This window comes from Nannospalax galili, unplaced genomic scaffold (assembly GCF_000622305.1).
Source record: "Nannospalax galili isolate Female #2095 unplaced genomic scaffold, S.galili_v1.0 scaffold1619, whole genome shotgun sequence".
Lineage (NCBI taxonomy): Eukaryota > Metazoa > Chordata > Mammalia > Rodentia > Spalacidae > Nannospalax > Nannospalax galili.
In genome coordinates this window covers 118,351-145,101 of record NW_008342739.1, presented here as the reverse complement: position 1 = coordinate 145,101, position 26,751 = coordinate 118,351, and the positions used below count along the sequence as shown (strand labels likewise).

The 26,751-nt window shown below is 38.7% G+C and overlaps 1 protein-coding gene across 1 annotated transcript in view; it reads right to left on the bottom strand.

Moving 5' to 3' along the window:
• The window catches only part of G2e3 (G2/M-phase specific E3 ubiquitin protein ligase), a 65,039-nt gene that overhangs the window by 6,642 nt on the left and 31,646 nt on the right, over positions 1-26,751 (bottom strand). Inside the window, exons 3-13 of the mRNA XM_029566289.1 lie at positions 23,892-23,989; positions 21,517-21,618; positions 20,025-20,149; positions 18,956-19,121; positions 16,634-16,740; positions 15,704-15,820; positions 13,187-13,311; positions 12,954-13,083; positions 10,426-10,733; positions 8,110-8,291; positions 3,927-4,099 (exon numbers count right to left, since the gene is read on the bottom strand). Coding sequence (XP_029422149.1) covers positions 3,927-4,099; positions 8,110-8,291; positions 10,426-10,733; positions 12,954-13,083; positions 13,187-13,311; positions 15,704-15,820; positions 16,634-16,740; positions 18,956-19,121; positions 20,025-20,149; positions 21,517-21,618; positions 23,892-23,989 — 1,633 coding nt within the window. The remainder of the gene's footprint in view (positions 1-3,926; positions 4,100-8,109; positions 8,292-10,425; positions 10,734-12,953; positions 13,084-13,186; positions 13,312-15,703; positions 15,821-16,633; positions 16,741-18,955; positions 19,122-20,024; positions 20,150-21,516; positions 21,619-23,891; positions 23,990-26,751) is intronic.

Genomic DNA, 26,751 nt, shown 5'->3' with positions numbered 1-26,751 from the left:
CAACTACTTGAATATTTTTACATAAAAAGTTTTTTTTTTTTGAATTATCTTGATTTTCACAATTCCTGTTTATCATTCAGGTTTTATTAGGGAAGCTTTTTATGATCTAGACTATTGATATCTATAAAACAAAAAGTAGAAATAAATGACAATGAACAAGATCCATTTGTGTGAAGGTGAAGTAGTGAGGGGAAAACTCATGTATTTCATGTAGAAATGCATTTCAAATAAAATACATTTGAATTTTATGAATCATAATTAGAAATGATATGCAGGGGCTACAGAGATGCTCAGCAGTTAAGGGCACTGGTGCTTTTGCAGAGGACCTGGGTTCAATTCGCAGCACCCACATGGTTGCTAACAACCATTCCTAACTCCAGTTCCAGGAGACTGATAACCTCTGTGCTGGATAGCTTTAGTGTCAACTTGACACACCTGGGTTGAGGGAGCCTCAACTGGGAAATGGCTCTATTGGACTGGCCTGTGGGGCATTTTCTTGATGAGTGATGTGGGAGGGCCCAGCCCACTGTGGGTGGTGCCACCCCTGGGCAGGTGGGCCTGTGTTGCATAAGAAAGCAGGCTGAGCAGGGGCAAGGGGAGTAAGCCAGTAAGCAGCATTCCTCCATGGCCTCTGCTCCAGCTCCTGCCTCCAGGTACCAGCCCTGAGTTCCTTCCTTGGGTTCCCTGATGAACTGCAACCTGGGAATTGTAAGCTAAATAAACGCTTTCCTCCCCAAGTTGGTAGTGGTCAGAGTGTTTTGTCACAGCAATGAAGAACAAACTAAGACAGTAATTGGTACCGGGGTGGGGTACTGCTGTGACAGACCTGACCTTGGTGTTTTTGGGAGGACTGTGGAAGTGTTTGGAACTTTGGGCTGGAAAAGCCATTGTGTGCTCAGTTTGTTGCTGTAGAGCTTGGAACAGTTATGCTGAAAGAGTTGTAAACAATGGAGGCCTGGCTTGTGAAGCTTCAAAGGGAAGCAGAGACTATCAGGGCTGTTTGTGTGATATTTTGGATCAGGAATCTGTAGGTTCTGGTCGACTGGGGCTGAAGAATCAGCTGTGATTAAGAAGAGACCAGAACCTGATGTAAAACCTTTACTGGGACAATTGATGCTGGTTAGCTGGGGCTGAAAAATCAGCTGTAAGTAACAAGAGACCAGCATCACTAAGGTGAAATCTTCTGGGAGGTGTTTCCTCAGGGTCACACAGAGGGGACCCAAGCCTCCATCTCAAGCTAGAACCAGCACTTGGTAATGTGTCAGAGTCTCCTGCATGGTTCTGGTGTGGAAAGCATGAAGGGGTCACAGAGAGCAGCTGAGGCTTGGCACTCTGAGAGGCCAGGAAAGGCCATAGGTGAAAGTACAGCTTCAGTGCAGTGAAGACCCCAGGATTGAAGGGGTCATGGAGAGAATCTGAGGCTTTGTACCCCAAGAGGCAAGAGGCCATTGGTGAAGGTGTAGCCTCAGTTTCAGTGGTGACCCCAGCTTTTTGGAGATGCTGGGACCATGGGACGACCACCAAGGGCAGCGGCAGGTGTGGCATGAAGCTGGCCTGGGTCTGTGAGACGAGCTCAGTGTGCTGTGGACTGCAGAGTCAGAGCAGTGGAGCTGCCAGAACCCTTTGGAGCCGAGAAGATCCTGAGTGAATCCCATATGTCCAGCCTTGAGCTACTTTGCTGGACTTTGGTTTTGCTTAGATGTGCCCGATTCTTCCCTTTGAAATAAGACAGTACTTGTTTTGGATTTACAGAAGCCCACCCACAGTTGGGACTTTTAAAACAGACTACAGACTTTTAAGTGTTTGGATTTTTTAAGGACTGTGTGTTTTTTAAGGTTGTACTATCTTATGTTATGATATTAACATCATATCTTGGGGACAGAAATTGGAAAGTTATGGTTTAATAGCGATGTTTGTGTGTCAAGTTGACAAGGGGTCAATTGTGCTGGATAGCTTTAGTGTCAACTTGACACATCTGGGTTGAGGGAGCCTCAATCGGGGAATTTCCTCCATTGGACTGGCCTGTGGCCATGTCTGTGGGGCATCTTCTTGATGAATGATGTGGGAGGGCCCAGCCCACTGTGGGTGGTGCCACCCCTGGGCAGGTGGGCCTGTGTTGCCTAAGAAAGCAGGCTGAGCAGGGGGCAGGGGAGCAAGTCAGTAAGCAGCGTTCCTTCATGGCCTGTGTTCCAGCTCCTGCCTCCAGGTTCCTGCCCTGAGTTCCTACCTTGAGCTCCCTGATGAACTGTGACCTGGGCGTTGTAAGCTAAATAAATGCTTTCCTCCCCAAGTTGGTAGTGGTCAGAATATTTTGTCACAGCAATGAAGAACAAACTAAGACACTCTTGCACAACATGGGTGCGCTTACATCCATAGGAAAATTATACTATGCAGAATCTTGTAGTCAGAAAAGATTTGGATATAATTAAAAGAAACTGACTGGAAAAAAAAAAGTATCTAAACAAAGGATCCCTGAAAAGTGCTATAAAAGGAGGAATGTCTATTCTGCTACACAGTAATCAATCTCTAGAATATACTGTCAAGTAAAAAAAAAACCTAGAAAAAATATGGCTGGCGCGTTTATTTATCCGTAACATCTACATACATATGTATCTGTTATCTTTAAAGATAAAAACAAAAACAAATGAAGGCAACAACAGGCTGGAGAGATGACTCTGTGGTTAGGAGAGCTTGCTGCATAGTTATCAAGACTGGCGTTCTGATCCCAGCACCCATTAACAAGCCAGGCATCCTGCACATACCTACAACCCCAGCTCCAAGCAGGGTTGAGACAGAAGGATGGCTGGGGCTTGCTGCCAGCCTAGCAGAGAAAATGTGATCCCCAGGTCTAAGGAAAGATCCTGCTTCAAAGGAATAGGTAGAAAGTGATAGTGTCTTCTGGCCTCTGCACATGCACACAGGCACACACAAAGAAACACAAAATGATTACTTCATAAGGGAACAGAAGATGGAGGTTATGAGGATGAAAGCTATACTTCTTTGAATACACTAAATACCACATAGGCTAAAAGTCAGTTACTAAAATTATAAATGAAAAAGAAGTATCTGGGCCAGCCTGGGTCTCAAAAAAAAAGTAGTAAAACCAGGTATGGGCACTGCTTCCCCTAAAAAAGAAGAAAGCCATCAAAGACTATTAACTCTCAGGGCTGGAGAGCTGGTTCAGCAGTTAAGAGCATTGGCTGCTCTGGCAGAGGATCGGAGTTTGGTTCCCATCGCCCACATGGTAGCTAACAACCATCTGTAGCTCCAGGGGATCTACATGCTCTTCTGACCTCTTCAGGCATTGCACGGCACAGGTGCACTTACATACATGTTGGCAATACACTCATACACATAAAAAGTAACAAATAATATAAAATATTTTTTAAAAGAGTTAAAATAACTCTAAAAAAAACCAAGATGAAGAGGCTTCTAATGAGATGGGCTGGGTAGAATATACCTAGCACTTAGGATGCTGAGTTGAGATGAAGTTTCAAACTTCAGTCTTATTGGGACAAAGAGCTTGAAAAACAGCATTTTAAACTAAAAAAAAAAGCAAGAATCAGATCTATTTTGTGAATGAAAGAATGGTGAGGGCTTACATTACCCAGCAGATGACAGGTGCTGACAGTTATTACATCTGATTAGAGAGAGAATAGTTCAAGTGCTAATAGGTTTTAAATGACTTTTTATTAGAGTAACAATTATAAGTTTGAAGTGAGGATTATTTCTAAGAAGACACAATCATGTAATTCTGGACAAAATGATCAAGGACTCATTGGTCCTTTAAGCTTTAAAGCAGGATTAGCATTTTTTTTTTTCAAAATTTGACATTTACATTTATTACCAACTATATCTCACATTATAAATAATTAACAATTCTAAGCATATAATTTGAGAGAATCTTCAATATACAAACAACTTACCTCTCAAAAGGTGCTTGGACTCTCTTAATTACATGGTAGAAAAGTATGTCTTTTGCCAACATGTATTTATCACTTAATGTTGTTATAAGTCTTAGACATCCAATAAACTCTAAGTAGTTATAGCATTCGTTTATTACTGAGTTTAAGTCGGCCATATTTGTAGTAGTATTTATCTGTAACACAGGAGAAAGTATGCCCTCTTACTCATTGTGACAGCTACATTTCAAATGACACATACTTTATACTCAAAAAAAAAAAAAAATGTGTGTGTATACAAGTGTCAGTAGGTGTACCTGAGTGCAGGTGCTGGTGAGGCCAGGGGTCAGAGTCCCTGATGTGGAGTTAAAGGCCATCGGGAGCTGTGCAACATAGCTGCTGGGAACTGAGCTCAAGATACTCCACAAAAGCAGTCAGTCCAATTTTTTAGTAAACCAGGGTACAACAAAAACATACCAAGAAATATTTTTCTACGATACAGTTCGATAAATATTAGAGATTTCAGTTTTCAAAAGCTTAGCTTTTTGAAAAAAGGCCTGTTTAATACAGAAAGAGATTTCTATAAAAATTAAGTGGTAGGGCTAAAAAGATGGTTCACTGGTTAAGAGCAATTGCTGCTCTTGCAGAGGACCTGGGTTCAGTTCCCAACACTCACAAAGGGTAGCTTACAACTGCCAGTAACTCCTGTTCCAGAAGATCTGATGCATTCTTCTTGTCTCCACAGGTACTGCACACACGTGGCACACATACATGCAACTTAGGCACATACACATTCACATAAATAAATACATTTTAAAAGATTCTGTAGTCCCAACACTCAGAGGCAGGCGGATCCCTGTGAGTTCCAGGTCAGCTGGGGCTACAGGGAGACCCTGTCTCAAAAAGAACAACAACAACAGAAAAGATTATTAAGGAGGATTAGTGGCTAGGGAGATGACTCAGCAGTTAGTAGCACTGGCTGCTCTTGCAAAGGACTTGGGTTTGGTGCCTAGTTACCCACATGATGGCTAACCACTGTTCATAACTCTAGTTCCAGGGGATCTGATACCCTTTTCTAACCTCCCCAGGCACTGCACAACACTGAGTGCATTTAACACACATGCAGGCAATACACTCATATGCATAAAAATAAAAAATAATAAAATATAAAAAAATAAGATTACAAAGTGGCACTGAAAAGTAACAATAAAGAAAATATGGATAGGATTTTACCAAGTGTATTTTAGTGAAAACATAAACAAAGAAATATTTAATTTTTTGGGTGACAACATACAGAAGAATAAAAGCAGGAGGTAATCAATAATCCATTAATAAATAATTTACTTGCTATTCCAGAGTTTTACATTAGTTCCCATATTTAAGATCTGCGCTGAAATCTCGAGGTTTTCCCTGACTACTCTATGTGACCTTTCACTTGTCAGAGACAGTGTAAAAGGTGTATGCTGCCTCATCCTCAATTCTACTCGAGGTTGATCTGGATTCAGGAAGAGCTTTCCTGTGGCTAAGTGTAGCTATGTGGCTGAGAGAGATCTGTTCCATCAAATCCCAGTCTACCTCCCTTCTGGTGTTACTATCTCCAGTCAATCTTCACACATGAAGACAGTGTTCTAAGAGACTGTACAATGAGAAGCAGCACAATTCTCTACATTTTTTGTGTATCTCATGTATGTTTTTAAAGAGTTTATTTCTACAGAGACAGGGTCAGATTAGTACCCATGCTTTGTAGCCACTTTGTATCTGTGGTATCTATTTGACCTACTGCTGAAGAATGAAAGTAGAAAATATTAAGTGTGGTTGTGTTCCAGTAACATTCTTCACAAAATGAGGCTGTAAGCTGGTTAGATAGCTCAGTAGGAGGAGAGAAACAACTCCAACACAGTGGCGCAAACACATGCCCCCTCTCCAGTGAATAAATGTTAGGAATAAAGGAAGCGGTAAGCCAGACACAGCCCTCAGGATCTATTTTGCTAGTCCTCATTCTAAAATCTAGACCATAGCTGTTTGGGGTTTTTAAAGTTTTTTTGTTTGTTTGGTCTTGAGACACGGTCTCCCTGTAGCCACAGCTGACCTGGAACTCACTATGTAGACCAGGCTGGCCTTCAACTCACAGAGATCCGCCTGCCTCGCCTCCTAAGTGCTGGGAATAAAGGCGTGTACCACCATGCCCAGCTTAGACAATAGCTTTTAAAGAGAAACAAACACCTCACTTTCTTGAACCACTATTTTTTTTGGTCCCTTCATTTAAGAAGCTTGGTCTAAACTTAAGCTTATATATAATACATAGGCTGACCATTATCTAACCCCGGTATGTTTCTGCATTTACCTTTATAATACATTAACTATGTGGCAATATATTAAACACTTATCTTCTGTTTTTTCTAAAATGTAAATTCTGAGAAGGGTAAGAAATATATTAATTAAGAATTCTACCTTCATTGATAAATAGTTCAGTTAAGATAGTATTATTCAACTAAGTGAAAAACAGGCAGGAAAATCTTTTAGAATTACTGAAAATATTAAAACTTGTCCATTTGTCTAAGCCTAGACACAATTGGAGTTTGCTATAAGACACAACAGAGATAATAAATGTCAAAGGTGTGACACTTTTATAATGATTCGGCATAAACTTGGGAAAAAAGAGAAAAGAATGAAAATTATCCCTTCTCTAATCTAAGATGGCTTATAAATAAAAACTTCTTTAGAAAAAGCAAAGAAAATACTTTGGGCTAAAGAAAGGAATTTATTTTGTTTCATGAAACATGTTGGCAGGCTGGCAAGATGGCTCAGCATGTAAAATTATTTGCCACACAAGGCTGATGACCTGAGTTGGATCCCCAGATCCCACGGGAGGGAGAGAACTGACCTTCTCAAGTTGTCCTCTGACCTCCAAATGTGTCATGGCAAGTGTGTAACATATACGATAGCGATATAATAAATATTTAAAATTTAAAAACATGTTGGGCTTGACAAATTGATTCTAAAATTGACAAAGGAGAGCTGGAGAGATGGCTAAGTGGTCAAGTGAACTTAATGCTCTTTCAGGGAGCTGGAGTTCAAATCCTAGCACCTGTATCAGGTGAATTATAACTGCTTTTAACTCTAGCTACAGAGGATCCAATATTCTCTTCTGGACTCTGCCAGCACCTACACATGTATATACACATGATTTTAGCAAGGCCTGAGTAACACAAGGGATTAGAGGCAGGTGTCATCCCATCAGTTCGGATGGCTAAGGAAAGAGGATCAAGAGTGGGAAGCAAGCCTGAGCAGGCTAGTGAGACAGTATCTCAAAAATAAACCATCAAACCAAACAATAAAATATGATTTTAAGAGCAGTAGCCTTGAGCCAAATAAATAGAGTACCCATACTTCAGAATATGTGGATTAATAAGTTGCCAAAGGTTACAACAGTTATCAGAGCTGGCATGTGAACTAAAATTTCAACACTAAGCCTATGTTATTTAAATCATTCAATTATACTGCTTATCAAGTGGGATAAGAGATAAAGAATGCTTATGTATGAGAGAAGTTAAGGAAAAATTAAATGGCTTCCACTCTTTCAGTTTCCAAATCAGAACCTTGTAGGCAACGACATTTAACTTATGAGGGTTGATAAATTAGTTTATATATGTGACACATGTAGTACAAGGTCCATTGTGCACGGCCTATGAATGTTAACCGTTTTTAGGTAGGAACATTAGGACCCTCCGTTTCTTTCCATAGGGAAGAAATTAAACTTGGTAGCTCTCCTCATTTTTTGCATTTCTCCATAGGAGCAAAGAAAAAGCATTCTGACTGGTAAGCCAAATTTTGCTTCTCCTCAGATTTATCTATGACAAAGTTTATTTTATCTGCTTTCAAGGAAGCAATGAGGAACTTTGCCTGTCTCTGGCATCTAGTCTTGGCTACAGGGTCTCACTATAAAGACCAGGCTGGCCTAGAACTCACAGAGTTCTGCCTGTCTACCTTCCTGGGTGCTAGGATTAAAGGCAAACACAACCACACCTAGCATCTTTGAACTCCTAAGTGGTAGGATTACAGACATGTAAATCTTCTGGTTAACATAAATATTACATGCCAAAAATTCCTTTAAAAGATCAGAGTATTACTATTCTATTGTACATAAGTCACATTAAAATATAGCTAGAATGTAATTTACATTTTAATAAACAAGTGTGTTTCTTACCCTGATTATAATCTGTGCCACATGGAAGTCAGAAACATCATCCAAACTTGGTTGGCTGTTCTCTGGTCCATAAGCAATGCAGTTAAACAAAGTTTTAGAGAAGAAACCAGGTGAGGGACCACCATGAACTAAAGAAATGGCGAGCATCTTTCCAGCTTCATAGTAAAGATTCTCTTTCAGAGCTGTAAATATAGATAAAAAATGAACTGAATATATAATATAGCCATCATTTAAATGAAGACATATATAGTTAAAATTAAAAAATCTAAACATTTGTAAAATAACAATCATAAGAAGCTACCACCCAGTATACAGACCTCACCCAGAAATCTATATTTTTTTGGATCTAAATAGCCTATTGCAGAAAAAATGTAAATAGAAAGTCTTCGAGAAAAATTAATTTCCTATAATCCCAACACAATAATAAATGTAAATCCTGTGTTTCTGCTTGTCTGTAAATAAATACATAATTGATTTCTGCTTTTTTTACCTGTTATGTTGTAAATTTTCTTAACACTATTCAAAATGGAGTAAAACCTACAGTAAATGGCTACATTAAGACTGCTTTAGACTTACTGGAATACAAAGCATCTCCTTATTTCTGGCTATCCTGGTTGGGTGGTATTCTCAATATATGAGACATAATGTTATGAACAACATAAATCTATACGTTCTTGTTCATATATATGATCCTATTAGGATCAATTCTTATGTATGGTATCACCAAGTCAAAGGATATAAACTTTTTAAAAAATTTTATTTTTATTTTGTGTGTATGAGTGTATTGCCTGCATATATGTAAGTGCACCCATGTCACACAATATCTATGGAAGTCAGAAGAGGACGTCAGATCTCCAAGAACTGGAGTTATAGCAGTTGTTAGGCACCATGTGGTGCTGGGAACCAAACCCAGGTCCTCTGCAAAAGCAGCCAGTGTTCTTACCCGAGCCATCTCTCCAGCCCCAGGATATAAACATTTTTAAGGTTGTTGATCTGTATCACTTAACTATCTTACAAAGAGAAATTTATTTAACAGTATATAGCTACCTTACCGTATATTCAAGTCGGTTTTAAATACTTTTAAAAATTATTATTCAAAATGTTTTAGCAATTTTGATGGGTGAGAAAGATGCAAAATTTCCTTTATATTTACAGTAACTGTTCAAAACAATATACTAGTAAGTAACATTTATAACACTTCAATTTATAACATCATCTCTCCAACAATGATCTTATTAGCAGCTGTATTTTGCAGAAGATAAAAACTGTCCACATTCAGGGAAGATAATTCATCTAAGGACACAAAAGCTATTCAGGTAGACATAGAGGATATAGACAGATCTGAGGTTTTGTGACTTAAATTTCTGCAGTTTCTACTGTACCAAAGTTACCTTTATCTGGGAGGGTTTATTTTTTGGGGGGTAGAGGGTACTTGGAAGTAAGCTGTTTATTTTGCAAATAGAAAAAGTATGCTTTAAACAATGATAAAATTCTAGGATAAAAAAAGGAAAAATTGAACTGTAATGAAGTAAGACCACTTGTTCTTTCAATTTTCCTATTGTAGAAAAGGTTAAAGAAAAGCTCCTAAGAAGACTGAACTAATTATCCACTGTTCTGAAGTGCTTGTTTATGTTAAAGAGCTACACAGAAAAGCATATACATAAAATTATTCAAGAAAGTTCTTGTAAGCAAAGTACATTTAAAAACGTTCAACCTGGAGTTGGTAAATGCAGCTCAGCAGTGCCATACTTGCTGATCATTCCCAAGGCCTAGGGCCTGAACCTCTCAGCACTTCTTAAAAAAGAACAAAATTGTTATATATGAACCAGAAAACTAATTTAAAATGAATTCCATGTTGCTAAGCAATATGCCAGGTGCTCATTCCAAAAATATGAACTGGTTGACTATAAAATTCAAGGAAATGCAAAGTTTAAATAAGCATAATTATGAAATCATTTTAAGGATACTGTATAATACAGATATTCTTAATTACTTAAAAATATCACCTCTCAAGCCGGGTGTGGTGGTGCACGCCTTTAATCCCAGCACTAGGGAGGCAGAGGCAGGGAGGCAGAGGCAGGTGTATCTTTGTGAGTTCGAGGCCAGCCTGGTCTACATAGCGAGTTCTAGGTCAGCTGGGGCTACAAGGAGACCCTGTCTCAAAAAGACAAAAAAATCACCTCTCAATCTTTTTAATTTATTAATAGTGTAAATGATTTCAGATACTTAATGATATTAGTTCTAATTAGCTACCAATTTCTTTTTCTATACGTGCTATTTTCACATATGATAATATACAATAATAAAAATAATTACCTTGAGAATTTAGAGATAAGTTCTTTGATAAGGACCCTTCAAACAATGATGAATTCTCAAGATGTTGCATTAAAAGACTCAGAAATTCTTGTTTTGATCCGGGATACTCTCTTCCAAGTGTATCATTTTCATTAAGATATACTACTTCAATTGTGTTTGAAGGATTAAAGTTTTGACTTCTGAATCCCTCTAAGGCACTCCTCCAAATATTGGCTTTGTTGATATATAATCTTCTGGCTTTCTTTTTAATTTGGAATCCTAACTCCATCAAAACTGTTGAAATGTCTCTCCTAAACTTGCTGCTTTGCCTAGAACACAAATTTAAATAAAGAACATTACTTTGAAGTACTTTATGTGGAAAAGCTACACACACTGAGATTGTTTTTTAAAAGTTTAAAAAAATATTCTTTCTAATACTGAAACCAAAAATGAAAATCTGATTACCTACCTTTAAATTCCCTCACTCCAAAGATTATATCAATGTCTAATTCAGTGAACTCAGGTTTGAAAGGAGCAACTTCAAACTCTCACTTCCTGACCAACAGATAAAGCTTCTTTAATTGTATCAATAATGCATTTTTAATAATTGGGTTATAATTATTATAACTACAGTTAATATTATGAACAGAATTCATAATCCCCTAAATAGCACCTTTAAGTCTAGACCCATAGTTCTTAGATCAAGAGCATCACCATCATCTGTGAAACAGTTATGAATGTTAATTAGTAAGAACCTTGGTGTGCTAACAATTCATGTGGACTGCATGGATTAATTTAACTACTCTCTGCCTCAGTCTCCATCTGTAGGTAGAATTAATGTGCTCAATGTATATGGGTCATCTTTCTACATCAAGTATAAATGTGTACCACCCCAAAACATTACAGTGCCCTAGTTATAGTCCAAGTTTTGTTTTTTTCCTTTTTAATTCAGAATCCTCTAATCATTACCCAAGTTGAAGAAAAAGAAATCATACTTTATCACACCAAGTTGATTCTTTACTCCCACCAGGATAGGTGAGAATGTCAAAGCTGTTCTTCAAGAATATGACTGCAGGGCTGGAAAGATGGCACAGCAGTTAAGAGCACTTTGTTACTTTTGCAGAGAATTGAGGTCCGGTTTCCCACCCACATGGAGGCTCACAACTCTAACTGTAGTTCCTGAGGGACTCCTATGCCCTCTTCTGGCCTCAGCAGGTACTGTACCTATGTGTGCTTACATACATGCAGGCAAACTATACACGTAAAAATAAAAAAGAATATGAGTGTATGGTAAAGCAGGAATAATAAGGAGTTAAGGGTTCCCTGGTGCAGCATCTTTGAAGACCTAAATATCAAAATTCTTTTAAAAACGAGAATCTTTTTATATAAAATACAAAATATATATTCAGTTGAATTTTAAAATTTTGACAAGTATTTAATATTCATCTACAAACTGAGTTAAATACTTTCACAAAATTTCTTTTCCATCTTTTTAAAACTATTTTTAACAAGAAAGGATTTTATGGGGCTGGAGAGATGGCTCAGTGGTTAAGAACACTGACTGTTGTTGCAGAAGCCAGGTTTGAATGCCAGCACCCACATGGCAGCTAACAACTGTCCGTAACTCCAGTTCCAGGGGATCTGACAGCCTCTTCTCACCTCCATGAGCACTGCATGACACAGGTGCACTTATCTACATGCAGGCAATACACGCATACACATAAAACAAAAATAAAAAAATAAAATAAAAAGGACTTTATGCTTAGATGCTTTTGTCCTACTGGGTAAAATAAGGCTCTAAAATTTTTTGTGCAAAGTTACATAAATTGTAACAGCAAAGAACACTTCGTTCTTTGCTGCATATAAAATATAACTCGTCTTGTTTAAATGTTTATGAATAATTTTAAGAATTACTTAGGAATAATAATACTCAGAGATAAGTCTTAAATTTTCTTAAGGAAGGAGCCTACATTTAAGGCTTCTGATACTGACTATACATAAAACAAACAGAGATTAGAATAATCACTTTACTTTTTTATAAAGGGACAGTGTGCTTGATATTTAAATTTCCTTGTTTTACTCTGTAATCAAATAATGTTGTAAATGTATTTTCCAGGATGTTTATAATGTTTTAAAGTACTTTATAACTCAGTGTATAAGAAAGTAACAAAAAAAATCTAAAAATGACTTCATTCTTCATGTTTAATATAGCCAGATATCCTGCTCCTGCTCTCTCTCTCTCTCCCTCCCTCCCTCCCTCCCTCCTTCCCTTTCTTTCTCGGTGACACATGGGTTCATGTATCTCAGGCTGGCCTTAAATTCATCTCCCTTCATCCCCTAAGTCCTGGGCCACAGGCAGGACACCATGCCCAGCTAGCCTACCTCCTCGCACCTCCCTTGACTGCATGATCCCATGTTGGATCTAACAGTTTGGGAAACACTCTTCTAAACTACTGTATGAGCAACTACTATCCTAAATGTGTCTGACATTTGCTGTCATATTTTCCCCATACTGGTATTTCTATTTTCCTAAAATTGAAAATACATACCTTAGTAGTTCTTTATGCTGAGCTCTAGGCGACTGTCTGCGCAGTTTAGGTGATGATTCTTCCAACAAGCAATCAGTAATCGCCACATTAATGGAGTTGGTTAACGGGTGTTTGGGGGCCTTTCGGAAATCTACATATTTAAATCCCAAGGTTAGCTTAACAGAAATATAGGTAAAGCATTTTTAGCAACATGCACTTGAACAAAAACTTTATCCAAAATTACAAACTATTACCTGGGCTGTAGACAATACTTCTACACTCCAAACACTCCCAATTTTGTTCCCATGACTGCAGTGAGGAACAGGCTAAATGCGTTCCACTAGAACCACAGCACTCACAGCGCTTTAGTTCCCATTTGCTGAGGACATAAAGAAAAGCATATTATGTTGTTATTAACTTAATGTTATTCCAGTTATCAGGAGTGCTAGGTCCTGACGTCTACTATATATACACAACTCAGACTATGTTTTCAACATTGCAATTCTTCCTAAAGCATTCACTAACTCATTGATTTAGACAGGTCTAGCTAAGCAGCCCAAGCTGGCCATGAACCAATGATCCTCCTACCTCACCTGGGATTATAGGCATGTACCAACACACCTGGTCCTAAAGCATTTTTTCCTCTTTCGTGTAATGTCTGTAACCACTTCCTCTAAATATCTCATATTAAAAACCAAAATGAATACCGATATATATATATATATATATATATATATATATATATATATACATACAAAGACTATTAACATCAGTAAGGCTTATGATTAGAGAGAAAAACATTTTCCTCACATTTGGCGATAACTACATTTATAGGGAGACTACTGTCTCATTGCGTCTCACATGAAGTTTTAGGTATTTTAAGGTATAAATTAAAAACAAAGCTTGCAGACATTTCAGGCTCTGAGGCCCAACCATGAGCCTGCACCTGGCTCACACTCAGACTCTCATCTGTTCCTCTCTCCACCCTGGCTCACTCACACTCACTCTCATCTCTGTTCCTCTCACCATGCTTCCTCATACTTTCTGTAAGGTACGATGTATGCTGGAGTGAAACTTCTTTCACTTTGTGTGATCTGAATAGATCATCACCTTTGTATAGAAACAAATATAACTCCTTGAGTGTGTGGAAATATGGCTGGCAAGGTATAATATCAGGTAGCTACAGAGTCCTCCAACCCTCCCACAGGAGTGGGTATGTTTGAGTGTGTGGGTGTCTATGTGCCTAGCTCCCTCACTTCTCTAATAATTATGCCCACTCACAATGAGGAAAATGACAGCTCAAACGGATGCCTATTCCACACCAGGACCTCCTCTCATTCTTTACATAAAAAGTTTGAATCTTACAGTCTTAGAAAAGCACACCGAGGATACTTGACGCTCATAATTTTAGACAGTACGCAGAACTCCTAGTATCCTCACTCATGCAGCACAGAGTTAGTTTCTCTAATTAAGCTCATGCTGCTTAGGCCTCAGAGTGAGGTTTCCAACCCAGCTTAGTTTGGTTTAGTCCCGTGCTCTGAGCCACTACGCCAATACTACCTTCCTGTGATTGGGATGAGAGGGAGTACAATTATAACAGGAAGCATTGTTAACAGATCTTCAAGTCCCCCAGAAAAGGCAAAAAACAACAGCAACCTCAAATAGTAGTTACAGAAAAGGGGGATTTTATAACTATTAGGAGAATCACAATATACAGTAAGTGTCTAAAGTGAATTTAGAAAACTATCATCAACATTAGTGAATGTATTGCTTTTGAGAACTCTACGTACATTGTTTCAGTTATACCTAATAAGCACAGTCTTTGAAGGAGATAATGTTAGTGATGAGAAATGAATTATCAGGGAAGCTAAATCAAATAAAGCCAAGAATACATATCACTTGACACCTATGGGTTGAGGGGACATAATGGCTCAATGGCAGAGCACTTTCCTAGCATGTACGCAAGCCTAAATTTAATCCCTAGTACTGCAAAAAGAAACAAACAGTAACACTGAACACCTTTAACAAGATCTCTGCCCTTGAAGGATTTCTGGTTTAGTAAGAATAGATTTAAATACTGCCAATTATATTATAACTAGGACAAATGAAAATGGTAGTCCAGATTTGGGAATCAGAAGTGGAGAGAACTGTTTAGGAGAAACTCTGCAAAGCTGGCCAATCCTTGCTGATTGTTCACAGAGTAGGAGTTGACACACCAAATCACTTTCTTCCTATATTAAGGCAAATTATATAACACAAATAATCACTTATTGTCAGAAAGACAGAGACTAGGACACAAAGGGCAAACTGTGAGGAGAAAACGTAAAGGAACAAGGCGTCTGAAGAAACCGGTCATAAGCACCTCATCATGGGACTTCAAGCCTCCAGAAATACCATCTAGTCTTTGGTATTCTGTTACAGGAGCTCTGGTGGATTATATCTTTTGTAATGTACATTTATAGCATTGCTTCAACTTGAAACAGCAATATTTCCAAGTTTCAATAGCCACATGTGCTTTGTCACTACCACATAGGACGCTGTACTCTAATAAGCACTCATGAAAAAGCACCAGAGAACTAAGTGACAAGTACACTAACTACAAAAATTCTCTGTAAACATACACACATATACATTTAATAAATATGCTTAATCTTAAGTTAAAACTTCAAACATCCTAAGAGTAAAACTGCATTTCACTAACCAGAAAGCCTATGTCCTTATCTAAAGATTTCATAAGGGACAATTAAGTACAACACAACTGTTAGAAATACCTATTGGGTTCATTATAGTCTCTCCCTTCTTTGCAGTGACATCTTCGAACATCACAATGCTCGTAGCTCTGCAAAAGCTCTTGATAGGCATTTTCTTCTAATTCCCAGGATGCATCTCTATAAATGAAGCAAGATATAAAGTATACTTTGATCTAAAATGTTACAGAAGGGACTAATAACTTAGGAACAAGAGTGAAAATTGTCCTTTTTAGAGTATTCTTTTCAACAAAGAAATCCATCATGTCACTTCATATGTTAGCTTCACAGGGAATTTCCAAATGCTAAGCGAAAAGTTAAACAGAAATTTTCTAAAACCTACATTTCCTAATTATTTCATTTCCCGTTGTTGTTGTTGTTTCTAGACAGGCTCTCACTATAGAGTCCAGACTAACTTCAAACTCATAATCCCCCTGCCTATGTTTCTCAAGTGCGAGGACTACAGACGGTGTCCCATCCCACCCCCTCTCGTTTTTTTGTCAGGGTTTCGTTCTGTAGCTCCGGCTGGCCTGGAATCCGCTATGGTAGCCCATGTTAGCCTCAAATTCCCTACCCTGCATACGTACTGGGGTGCACTTTTTACTTTCTACTAGTAATCACTACTTTGGATTTGTCATCCTAAAGCATTACTGAATTTGTTCTTGCTCATTTTAAATCCATTTTGAATCTCTGAGGCAATTTATAAATACCCATGAAGACTATATAACAAATCAATCAAAATTCGAGTTTAATGAAGTAGTAAAAGACACATCAGTAAATGGATACTGACATCACAGTACCTGCTCTCTGAGAGTTAGCAATCAGAGAAGAGGCATTTTTACCACTGGAAATGGCTACTTGTCCATGATCACTTAACCAGACAGAAATCACTATTTCTAATATTAAATCCTAAATTTAAAATACTTTTTTGTCAAAAAGCTAAATGTTACTCACTTTTCAGGAATATGAATTCCCATTCTTAACATCTCTTTCTGAAAGATGTCAATATTATTGCATATTGTACACCTAAAGAAAAACACTCCTGCATTTATTGCTTGAACCTACAGTGGAAAAATGGAAAATCTATTGTTAACAATAAGTCTTACCAGGTTGTGAGTTATAGAACTAAGAGAACACGTATTATTTTCACTTACGAGGTCATGAAAAGATTTTGTGTCAGTGGTTCTCAAATTTATAAAGCTAAGTCATACCACTGCTAAAATAAAGATGGCTTTTCTTCATGGTTTTAAAAGAAGTAACTCAAGAAGTCATTCTTGGCCTTTCAACTGTCACTGATTTGTGTTTTCAACCTTTGATACCTAATACAATTTCAGTTCCTAAATCCTGCATTGTCTAGAAAGGATGTTTAACTATTATATATAAATCATCACCGCTTCTGTTTATAACTTATGTTGATTTTTCTTTGTCAAAGGAAAAGTATTAAATGTGTTCTCAGTGCTGCACAGCACATATAAAAAGGAAGCCACCAAGGACATCCAGGCTCTAGGAGACTATGTAGCCCCACAGTGAGCAGCAGCCCTGCCAAAACCAGGAGCACACGCTCGGTCAATAAGTACTTAAACTCTACTTTAGGGATGACAAATGATGCTGCGTACCAAAACTAGATAGCACAGGAATCCTAGTGAGTAGGAATACAGCTATAATATGATGCAAAAATTGTGTGTGTGTGTGTGTGTGTGTGTGGTGTACCTATGTCTTTCTGGGGGGCGGGGTGCTGATGTCAGCTGTTTTCCTCAACTACTCCCCCCTTAGTGTTTGCAGATAGGGTTTCTTAGAGACCTGGGGCTCATATACTCAGCTAGACTAACTGGCCAGTGAATCCAAGAATCCACCTGTCTCTGTACCCTTCTCCTTTGCTCCCTCAGACCCTCATGCTGAGGTTAAAGACTCATGCTGCCCCACCTGGCTTCAAGAGTCCTTTTTTTTTTTGTCCTTTTTTGAGACAGGGTTTCCCTGTAGCCCCAGCTGGCTTGGAACTCACAAAGATCTGCCTGCCTCTGCTTCCCAGAGTGCTGGACCTGAAGGCATGAGCCACCATGCCTGGCTAAAAGTGCTATATTTATTTATCTATTTATTTATTTATTGTTTATTTATTTCTTTTTGTCTTTTTTGAGACAGGGTCTCCCTGTAGCCCCAGCTGGCCTGGAACTCACTATGTAGACCAGGCTGGCCTCGAACTTACAAAGATCCGCTTGCCTCTGCCTCCCAAATGCTGGGATTAAAGGTGTGCACCACCACGCCCAGCCCCAAAGTGCTATTTTTAAAGAAGTCTATACATGGTAGTAGGAGGAAGCAGTGTGGACTACAATGACAAAAGCATCAAAGGCGTAGGAAGACGAAAACTCAGTTTAGAAGTAGAGACCACCAGGAAAACAGGAGGAAAGACATGCCAACAGCAGAGAATACAAAGTCTCCACAGCAAGACAGAGAGCAAGTGATTAGGGAACTGCAAGCAGCAATATACTTAGATGTAACTTCTGGCCAAAATGAACTAAGTAATAAGGCTAAACAGGTTAATTAAAGCCAGATAGAGAAAAACTTAAAGAATAAAACAATGGATAGGAAATAAAACCCCTAGAAGAGCAACTAGTACAGCCCTACAAATCCAACTCAAGTCGCAGAGTGGGATTACAACAGAAAAGGGCGCACAGAAATACCTAAGTGAGAGGATGGCGGACGGATGGGAAAGCAGCAGCAGAGGAAGGGTGTCAGGTGCAGAAGCCCAGGGAGCATGAGGTACATGGGAAGCTCTGAGCAACGCAGGAGGGTGCTGGGGTCTTACAGGGTCTTACAAGGCCTGGTACAAGGAACTATCAGGCAGGAAAACAAAACAAACAAACAAAACACAGAGAATAGGATGCGGAAAACACCAACAAGTCACTGATGGAAAATCCAAACCAGAGAAGAATATTGACAATTCTCTGATACAGAGTAGAAACTTCTTACCGGTTCTATTCATTTAAATATCTGGTCTTTCTTCTGTACCAAAGTCCTGTATGTAGTACTCAAAGTACTTAGAAATATTTGTTTAGACACACACAGAGAGTTAGAGGGTATGCTTCACAGTTCAGTAAGGATTCTCATTGAGTAGAAAAGCCACTGTAGATCCTTTTAGAGAAAGCGACTCAGGAACTAACCCTTACTGTGCACTCCAATCAATTAGCAATTGCTTACTGATATTTATAATAGTCAAGTGTCCATGTGGGTGCAATTCTAAATTAGTTTTTTTAATATCATTGAGGAAGCATACCTTACCTGTAAACAGTCTCTATGAAACCAAGCATTCTTACAACAAGGACTTCGCAGTATGTTGTAAGTAGGAATAGGCTCAATAAACTCCAAACAAATGGTGCACGGTAAAGATTCTCTATAGTTATTAGATGTGATTGCTTGAACAGGTCGATGTTTCCAACAAAATGACCTACAAATATAAATTAAGAGTAATTCATAAGCAAGAGTAAGGGAGCGGGAAACACAACTAGGCTAATGTAATTTATACATTTAACAGAATTTATTACTACTTGCCTCATAAATTAACCTAAAACAGATGTGGGCATTGCAGTCTAACAACCTAGAATCAAAGAAAGCTAGGTGTTTCAAAATATAACCTCTCTGGTGGTAAGGCTTACCTCATAGGCTTCGAGATCTGGTGTAGGTACTTGTGTTAGCAATGGAGTACACAGACTCTTGTACTTAACAGCTCAGTGCATAACTGTACTTAGCAGCATGAAAACTTATAGGCCAGAACTTATAACTTAATCATGGAACAAACCGAAGGCAGGAGAACAATCTATTCCTAATCTAATTATTTCCACTTCTATTTTCTATAGTACAGTCTTCTTCTATGGTCCTGCCCCACCGTATACACAATACAACTTGAAGAAGCAGAGTACACTTTTGGTACCAAATGCCAACATTCACAAAATCGTGTTTGAAGTTATACTCAGGAAACAAATATTTTCGGTGGTATTCCAGGGCCTAATTTTAAAAACTTAAGTTTCTATGTTTCCAACTAATTTGTCAATTGTGTAAGATGAAAGTTTTCACAGAAATACGGCTCACACCCAATACTACATCCTAGAGTTGAAAGCTGAAGGTAAATACTAATCATGAAGCCCAGTTTAGACACTGCAATTCTCAAGTCTTATCAGATAGAATTAACTCCATAGGCTACACCTTGTAGCTTATATAAATATATAATATGTATGTATTAATTTAGTACAGATTTAAAAATTAATTTTACAAAAGAATTATATCTTTGGAATATCAATTTCCCATTGTTCTTTAACATTCACATTTCATATTTAACAGTTAAATAACTCACGCAAAATTTTCAGTAAACTGGAAAATACATTCTTTCTGAAGTCCACACGGGAAATGGTAACTTCGTTTACAACGAGGTGCAACACATCCAATTGAAGCCCCACTTTTCTTGCACACAGCGCACTTCTAAAGCAGGTATGAAAACAGAAGCACAACTTGAAAAGTCTTTGAACTACACTATCAAGTAATGAATATTCTTTGGGGAGACTGAAAATTATCAGCATCATAATAGCCAATATGGCAATTACGATTAAAGATGCTTATTATTTTTAAAGATATTATTCCTAAAAACCTATTCTATGAGGAAACACTGTCAAGACCCCAGCATACTGCTGTGGGGCGCCGTCTCCTGTCCTCCCACTGAAACACTCTAGACTGGAAGGTTCACACACCACATACAGCTTCATCGAAATCTCACCAGAAAGCACAAACATTAGGAAACACCAAGGACAAGAAAATACTAAAAACTATTTTGTAAAAAACTGGCTGAGATTACTCTATCCTAACCAAAATGAAAAAGTGGGCTGAAGTGGCCTCCAAAAGGGTACAAGTCCTAACTTCCAGTATCTGTGAACTGAACTTATGTGGCAACAGAGTTAGATTTTGCAGATTGTAAGGATCTCAAGATGAGATCATCCTGGATTTGGGCTATACTGAATTCTATGATTAGTGTCCTTTTAAAAGAAAGGAAAAAATCAGATTTAAAGACACTCAGGAAAGTAGGCCACAAGAAGATGCAAAAAGAGACTGAAGTTATACTACCACAAACCAAGAAACAACCAAGGCTGTCAGCAGCCACTCGAAAGAGGGAGGGAGATAATGAATTCTCCTTCAGAGCCCATAGCAAGTTCCACTCTTCTGACACTATGCTGTAGAACTTTGGCTCTAGAACTGCGAGAGACTAATTTCTGTGATTTGTTATGGCAGTCCTGGGAAACAAGGCTATGCAATGCCACTAACCTCAACAGTAGTATATAAGCAGAAGACTGTAATTAGAATACAAACTTGTACCTACACATCGTAGAACCCTTATGATGGTCACTGATTCAAGATTACAGCTTTATTAACTCCTCATTGGTCAGAAAGGTCATAGGAGAAACCCTGGACAATCTCAACGTCTCCCAGTGAACTGCCACAAGGAACTCTAGTTTGAAGTTAAAAAGGGGGGGGGTGTGATCACAATGGGCTCCTCTTCATGATCCAAGATAGTCTCAAAGGGTCACAGAGAATATGCTAACTTCAAAATCTAAAAATAAAAAGTGAATGAAATGATGAAAACATTGAAAGAAGTCAAGTCAGTACTGCCTCAAGTTTATTTAGCATCAGTGAAGCTCTTGCAACAAAAATGTTTTATTAAAACTTACCACATTTGATTAATATTCATTACAACATAAACTACAGCCATAAATTTCTAGTACAGAAAACTGACATGAGCCTTCTAAGTCAACACTAACCACATTTGTAGCATTTAGCGTAATGAGTTTAAAAATTACCAGTTTCGAAGCTCTATTCACCTCCTTTCTGATATCTTCCACTAGAAAGCCATAAACTCCTTCTTCTTCTTTACCCCTCTGCCAAATCCCACTGGACAGTAACTGTGAATACATATTCTCAATTAGAAAATACAATCTAACAAACAAGTGGAATTTCAAAATATTACTATTTTTCATGGTCAAATAAAAGACAGCTCACACTTGACTTTACATTAACAGGACACTCCTACCTGGATTCTAAGGGAAGAGGAAGAAGAGCTGGGAGGAGGAGGGACTACTCAGACACTAACTAGATGAGGAAGGGCTAAGGCTCTAACCATTTACCCTGAGATCTGGTTCTTACCCCACTGGTAGCAGTGCAGTATTTTTGTTCATAACCAAACACATTTTAAAAGGTGTGTCTGTGGCCAGTACTCTTTTTGAAGTGTAATATTCATTAATAAAAGACCAAATATAAAAGAAATTTGGGGCTTTTCTGCATGTTTGGTTGGCTGGTGACTGGCACTGTGACTTGGTCTCAGTATGTAGCCCTGGCTGGCTTTGTCAAACTCAGAGATTCCCCTTGCCTCTGCCTCCTGAGTGCTGGAATAGAAGCAAGTTTGCAAGTAGCCAAGTTTTTTCAGTCAACATACTATCCTGAAAGACAGCTAGTACATAGTATTTAAGAACTAGATTTAAGAAATAACCTATAAAGTCTTCCTAATTCTTTATAAAAAAAAAATTAATAAGAAAAGTGAAAATATTTCCTTGTTGCTACAAAATAAATTGACTCCAAACAGTTAAAATGCCAACTTCATGGTTTTGTTAAGGCATGATACAAAGCAACTCATTTCCTTGGGTGGCCTACAGTATATTTAACTCACAGAGGGTACAGGGTTAACTGTCATCACAGAGGGTACAGGGTTAACTGTCAACTTGACAGAATCTAGATCACCTGAAGGCGAGCCTCTATGAGTGCCTGTGGGGATTATCCTGACTGGTGGGGAATCTCTTCCACTGGGCGGTACCATTCCCTGGCTGGGACCCTGAACAAGAGAAGAGCTGAGCAGCATACATGTATTTGTAGCTCTCTGCATCTGGGATACAGTGTGACCAAGCTCAGGCCACTGTGACTTCCCCACCATGACTTACTGTAACCTGAACTGTAAGCCAAAATAAATCCTTTCTCCCTAAAAGATGTTTGTCAGACTATTTTATCCAAGCACCAAGAAGAATTAAGACACAGAGTATCTGAGACCTCAAACTGCAGTCTATAGAGAACCTCAGGTTATTTTAGATGGTTCCTGAAGGAAGTACTGAATTAAGTTCAATAATATGGATGATGACAGGTTTAAAAATACTTCAGTGAATTAACTGGTCTGTCCATGAGGTGGGGCTTAATTTCCCTTCCCTTGAATGTAGGATAGACTTAACTCAATTGTAACATAGAGAATAAAGCAGAAGTGAGTGATGTGTGAAGACTAGGTAATGGTCTCATCTGGTTGGGGTGTTTCTCTGTCTCTGTCTCATCATTTACTTTGGAGGAAGCCAGATGACCTGTGCTGTGAGCAGTCCTACTGAAAAGCCTAGGATGTGGAGCTGAGCCTCTTCTCTAGCTAGAAGGAGCCATGGCTAAAAGCATGTGAGTGAGCAAGCCTCTGGAGGGAGACCCTCTAGCCTTCTGGTAAAGCCTTCAGATGCAATCTGAGCGACATCTTGATTAAAATTGTATTAAGGACTGAGCCAGAACGATTCAGACAATAAATATTGCTCTACTCTGTTACATTTCGGGATAATTTCTAAAGTGGCCACGGAAAACTAACTTGGTATCAAAATAAAGTGTGAGCTAAAGCAAACTCAGTATGCTAAGGTGATTATAATATGCTAGTAAACCACTTCATTTCAGAGTCAGTGAGAAGTTGGCGGAGGGAAGAGAGACAAACGAGGATGCAATCTCAGAAGGACGCTATTGAGTCCTATGTGTGAGTGACTCACACATCAACCTGTTTCCTTCTCTACTAATATTAATACCTTCTGCCAGAACTTTGCCTTCCAGGTGCTCTGTGAAATAAAATACTTTTCTTCTACTCCCTGAACCTTCAAACAAGTCTTTTCTGTGACATATCACTAGCAACGAAGGAAACAAGAAAGTGGTAAAAAGGGTTTTCCCCTTAGAAACCTGTTTTCTCCATTTTAAAACTTAGATACCCAGGTAATGATAGCAAGTCTTTATATGCACACCAAATACTTTCAGAAACTCAGAAAGTTTGACATTAAAAAAAAAATTTCCCATAAAGACGAAAAAATTCCTAAGTTAAATGATTTATCTAATTCTTAAAATTAGTACTATCTAATTTCTCTTTAGAACACATTCTAGAACCACAGATCATACTTACCAAACAATAGTAATGTACGCTGAGATTCCATTTCTGATTAGTTTTCATTTCTCCATATTTATTGGGACAGTCATCATTTTTTCGGCAAAAAACACAAGCTAAGAGCAAAAAAATAAATAGATATGAAATATTTTAAAATTTCAAAATAATCTATGGAATTGTTTTTTTTTAAAACTATTTTTTATTTACTATTTTTAGTTTTATGAGTGTATTGCCTGCACATATGTGAGTGCACCCATGTTGTGCAATGCTGTGGAGGTCAGAAGAGGGCTTCGGAGTCCCCTGGAACTGGAGTTAAGGATGGTTCGTAGCCGCCATGTGGGTGCTGGGAATCGAACCTGGGTCCTCTGGAAGAGCAGTCAGTGCTCTTAACCGCTGAGCCATCTCTCCAGCCCCGGTATTGGTGTTTTGATGTTAGTTTTTCTTAGAAAGTAACTGGCATTATACTGCCACCAGTAGCTTAAAATTTCCAATATCCACTTCTGACACATTGATGTGACTACATTTTTCATTTGTCCTCAGTGAGAGATTCCAGGGGCAGGTGAAAGGTTATCACTGTACATGACAAATAAGGGAACTCCCAAACTCTTTTTACTATAGCATTGACTAAGCTGTCAAAAAACTAGCAAAAGCATTTTTAGAAGTCTAGCATATAATAAACCTTTAAAATTGGGAGAATGCTTAATGAAATAAGCTGCTGAATTATTTACTTTAAAAAAAAAAAATACGTGCTCTTAGGCCGGGCGTTGTGGTGCACGCCTTTCATCCCAGCACTTAGGTGGCAGAGGCAGGTGGATCTCTGTGAGTTCAAGGCCAGCCTGGTCTACATAATGAGTTCTGGGACAGCTGGGGCTACAGGGAGACCCTGACTCAAAAAGACCAAAAAAAAAAAAAAAAAAAGAAAGGGATCTTTTTAAGAAAAAAAATATTATTTTTATTTTATGTGTATGCATGTATTGCCTGCATGTAGGTAAGTGCATCCATGTCATGCAATGCCCAGGGAGGACAGGCTGTCAGATCCCCTGGAACTGGAGTTATGGACAGTTGTTAGCTGCCATGTGGGTGCTGGGATTCGAACCCAGGTCTTCTGCAAGAACAGACAGTGTTCTTAACTGCTGAGCCATCTCTCCAGCCCTTGAATTATTTACTTTTTAATTTTAGTGTAGATGAGTGGTTGGATTTGCATACCATAGTACACTTGTGGAGATTAGAGGACAGCCTCAGGTGTGTCAGTCCTCCCCTTCTATCACGTTTGAGAAAGGGCACGGCAGGGTAGCTGACCCATGAGCTTCCAAGAATTCTCCTGTCTCCACCTCCAATCTATCTAAGAGCTCAGGCTGTAAAGCCATGTGCTACCACACCCAGCTTTATGTGAGTTCTGGGGATCTGAACTCAGGTGTTCGTGCTTGTATGGCAAGTAGTTTTACTCACTAGGCCAACTCCCCAAGCCAGTTGCTAAATTTTGCAGAGATAGACAATGGCTTGGGGTGGCCAGTGTTCATGGTTATAGATTGCTACTCCAAAGGCAACTAATATGGACCCTATTTGCAAATACATGTGATTATGTCATGGCCTGTGTGGGAGCTCCCCAAGAGATGGGCTCAGATGCTTGCTTTTACTCTGCCAGACTTAGAACCTTCTTAGGACTAAAACAAATATATTAGCTGAAACAGCCTGGGTCAAGTAGCTGTCAAACCAAAAAGACCGGGAAAGAAAAAGGCTGGGAAGAGCATATACATAGGGAAGTAAATGTCTTTAAAAAGCTCCCATAAGGGGCTGAAGAGATTGTTCAATAGTTAAAGAGCACTGGCTGTTCTTACAGAGGACTTGAGTTCAGTTCCCAGCACCCACATGGTGGCTTATCACCATCTGTAACTCCAGTTCCAGGGCATCCAATGCCTTCTTCTGGTCTCCACAGGTACTGCATGCATGGAACACACATACACATGCAGGCAAAACACTCATACACATAATCTTTTTTTTTTTAAGCTCACATATGTACTGGAGAGCATAGGGAGTCACGTGTATACCTGTGAATGTATCCGTGCTCAAGAAGACCAAAGAAAACAAACTTTGACTGCTGGAGGATGTCAACGTGCATTCATACCTATCTATTTTAAAAGACCTCAAATTGGTATGGTGTCCCGAATGCGGAGCATACTCCAGGACTCCAGTTAAAGAGGGGGATAGCAGACCACTTCTGTATTTATTTGTATTTTGTTATAATTTTCATATTTAAAATTCAGTAAAATTGTTCTGGCCCATTATGCTTACTGTTATTATCTTTAACTACAGAAAACGATATTGGTTTCTATTAAGCACATTGATCTAAATTTAAATATGGAGGCACATGCCTTTATTTCATCACTAGGGAAGCAGAAGCAGGCAGATCTATTCCAAGATAGCTCAGTCTACATATCAAATTCCAAGTCAGTCAGGGCTATAATTTTTAGACCAAGTCTCACAAAAAGGGGGGGGGGGGTAGTTAATCTGAGGCAAAATCAAGGAAGTCAGGGTGTATTTGCCAAATATACAAAGATAGTACATAAATTATAAAACTCTCAGAACTATTAGCATTACTGATATAACTCAGGAGGAGGCAGAGCCTGGTTATCCCTCACTAGCCCATTTAGTCAAATTGGTGAACTCCAGGTTCAATGAGGAGCCCTGTCTCCAAACACAAGGAGGGCTGGGGAGATGGCGAGATGGCTCAACAGGTAACCTGATGACCTCAGTTCAATTTCCAGTTCCTCAAATGGAAGACGGTAACTGGTAACTGAAAGTTGTCCTCTGAACTGACTTTCACAGTGCCCTGCGATACAGTGTGTCTTCCCGTCTTCCCTCCCTCCCTCCCTCCCTC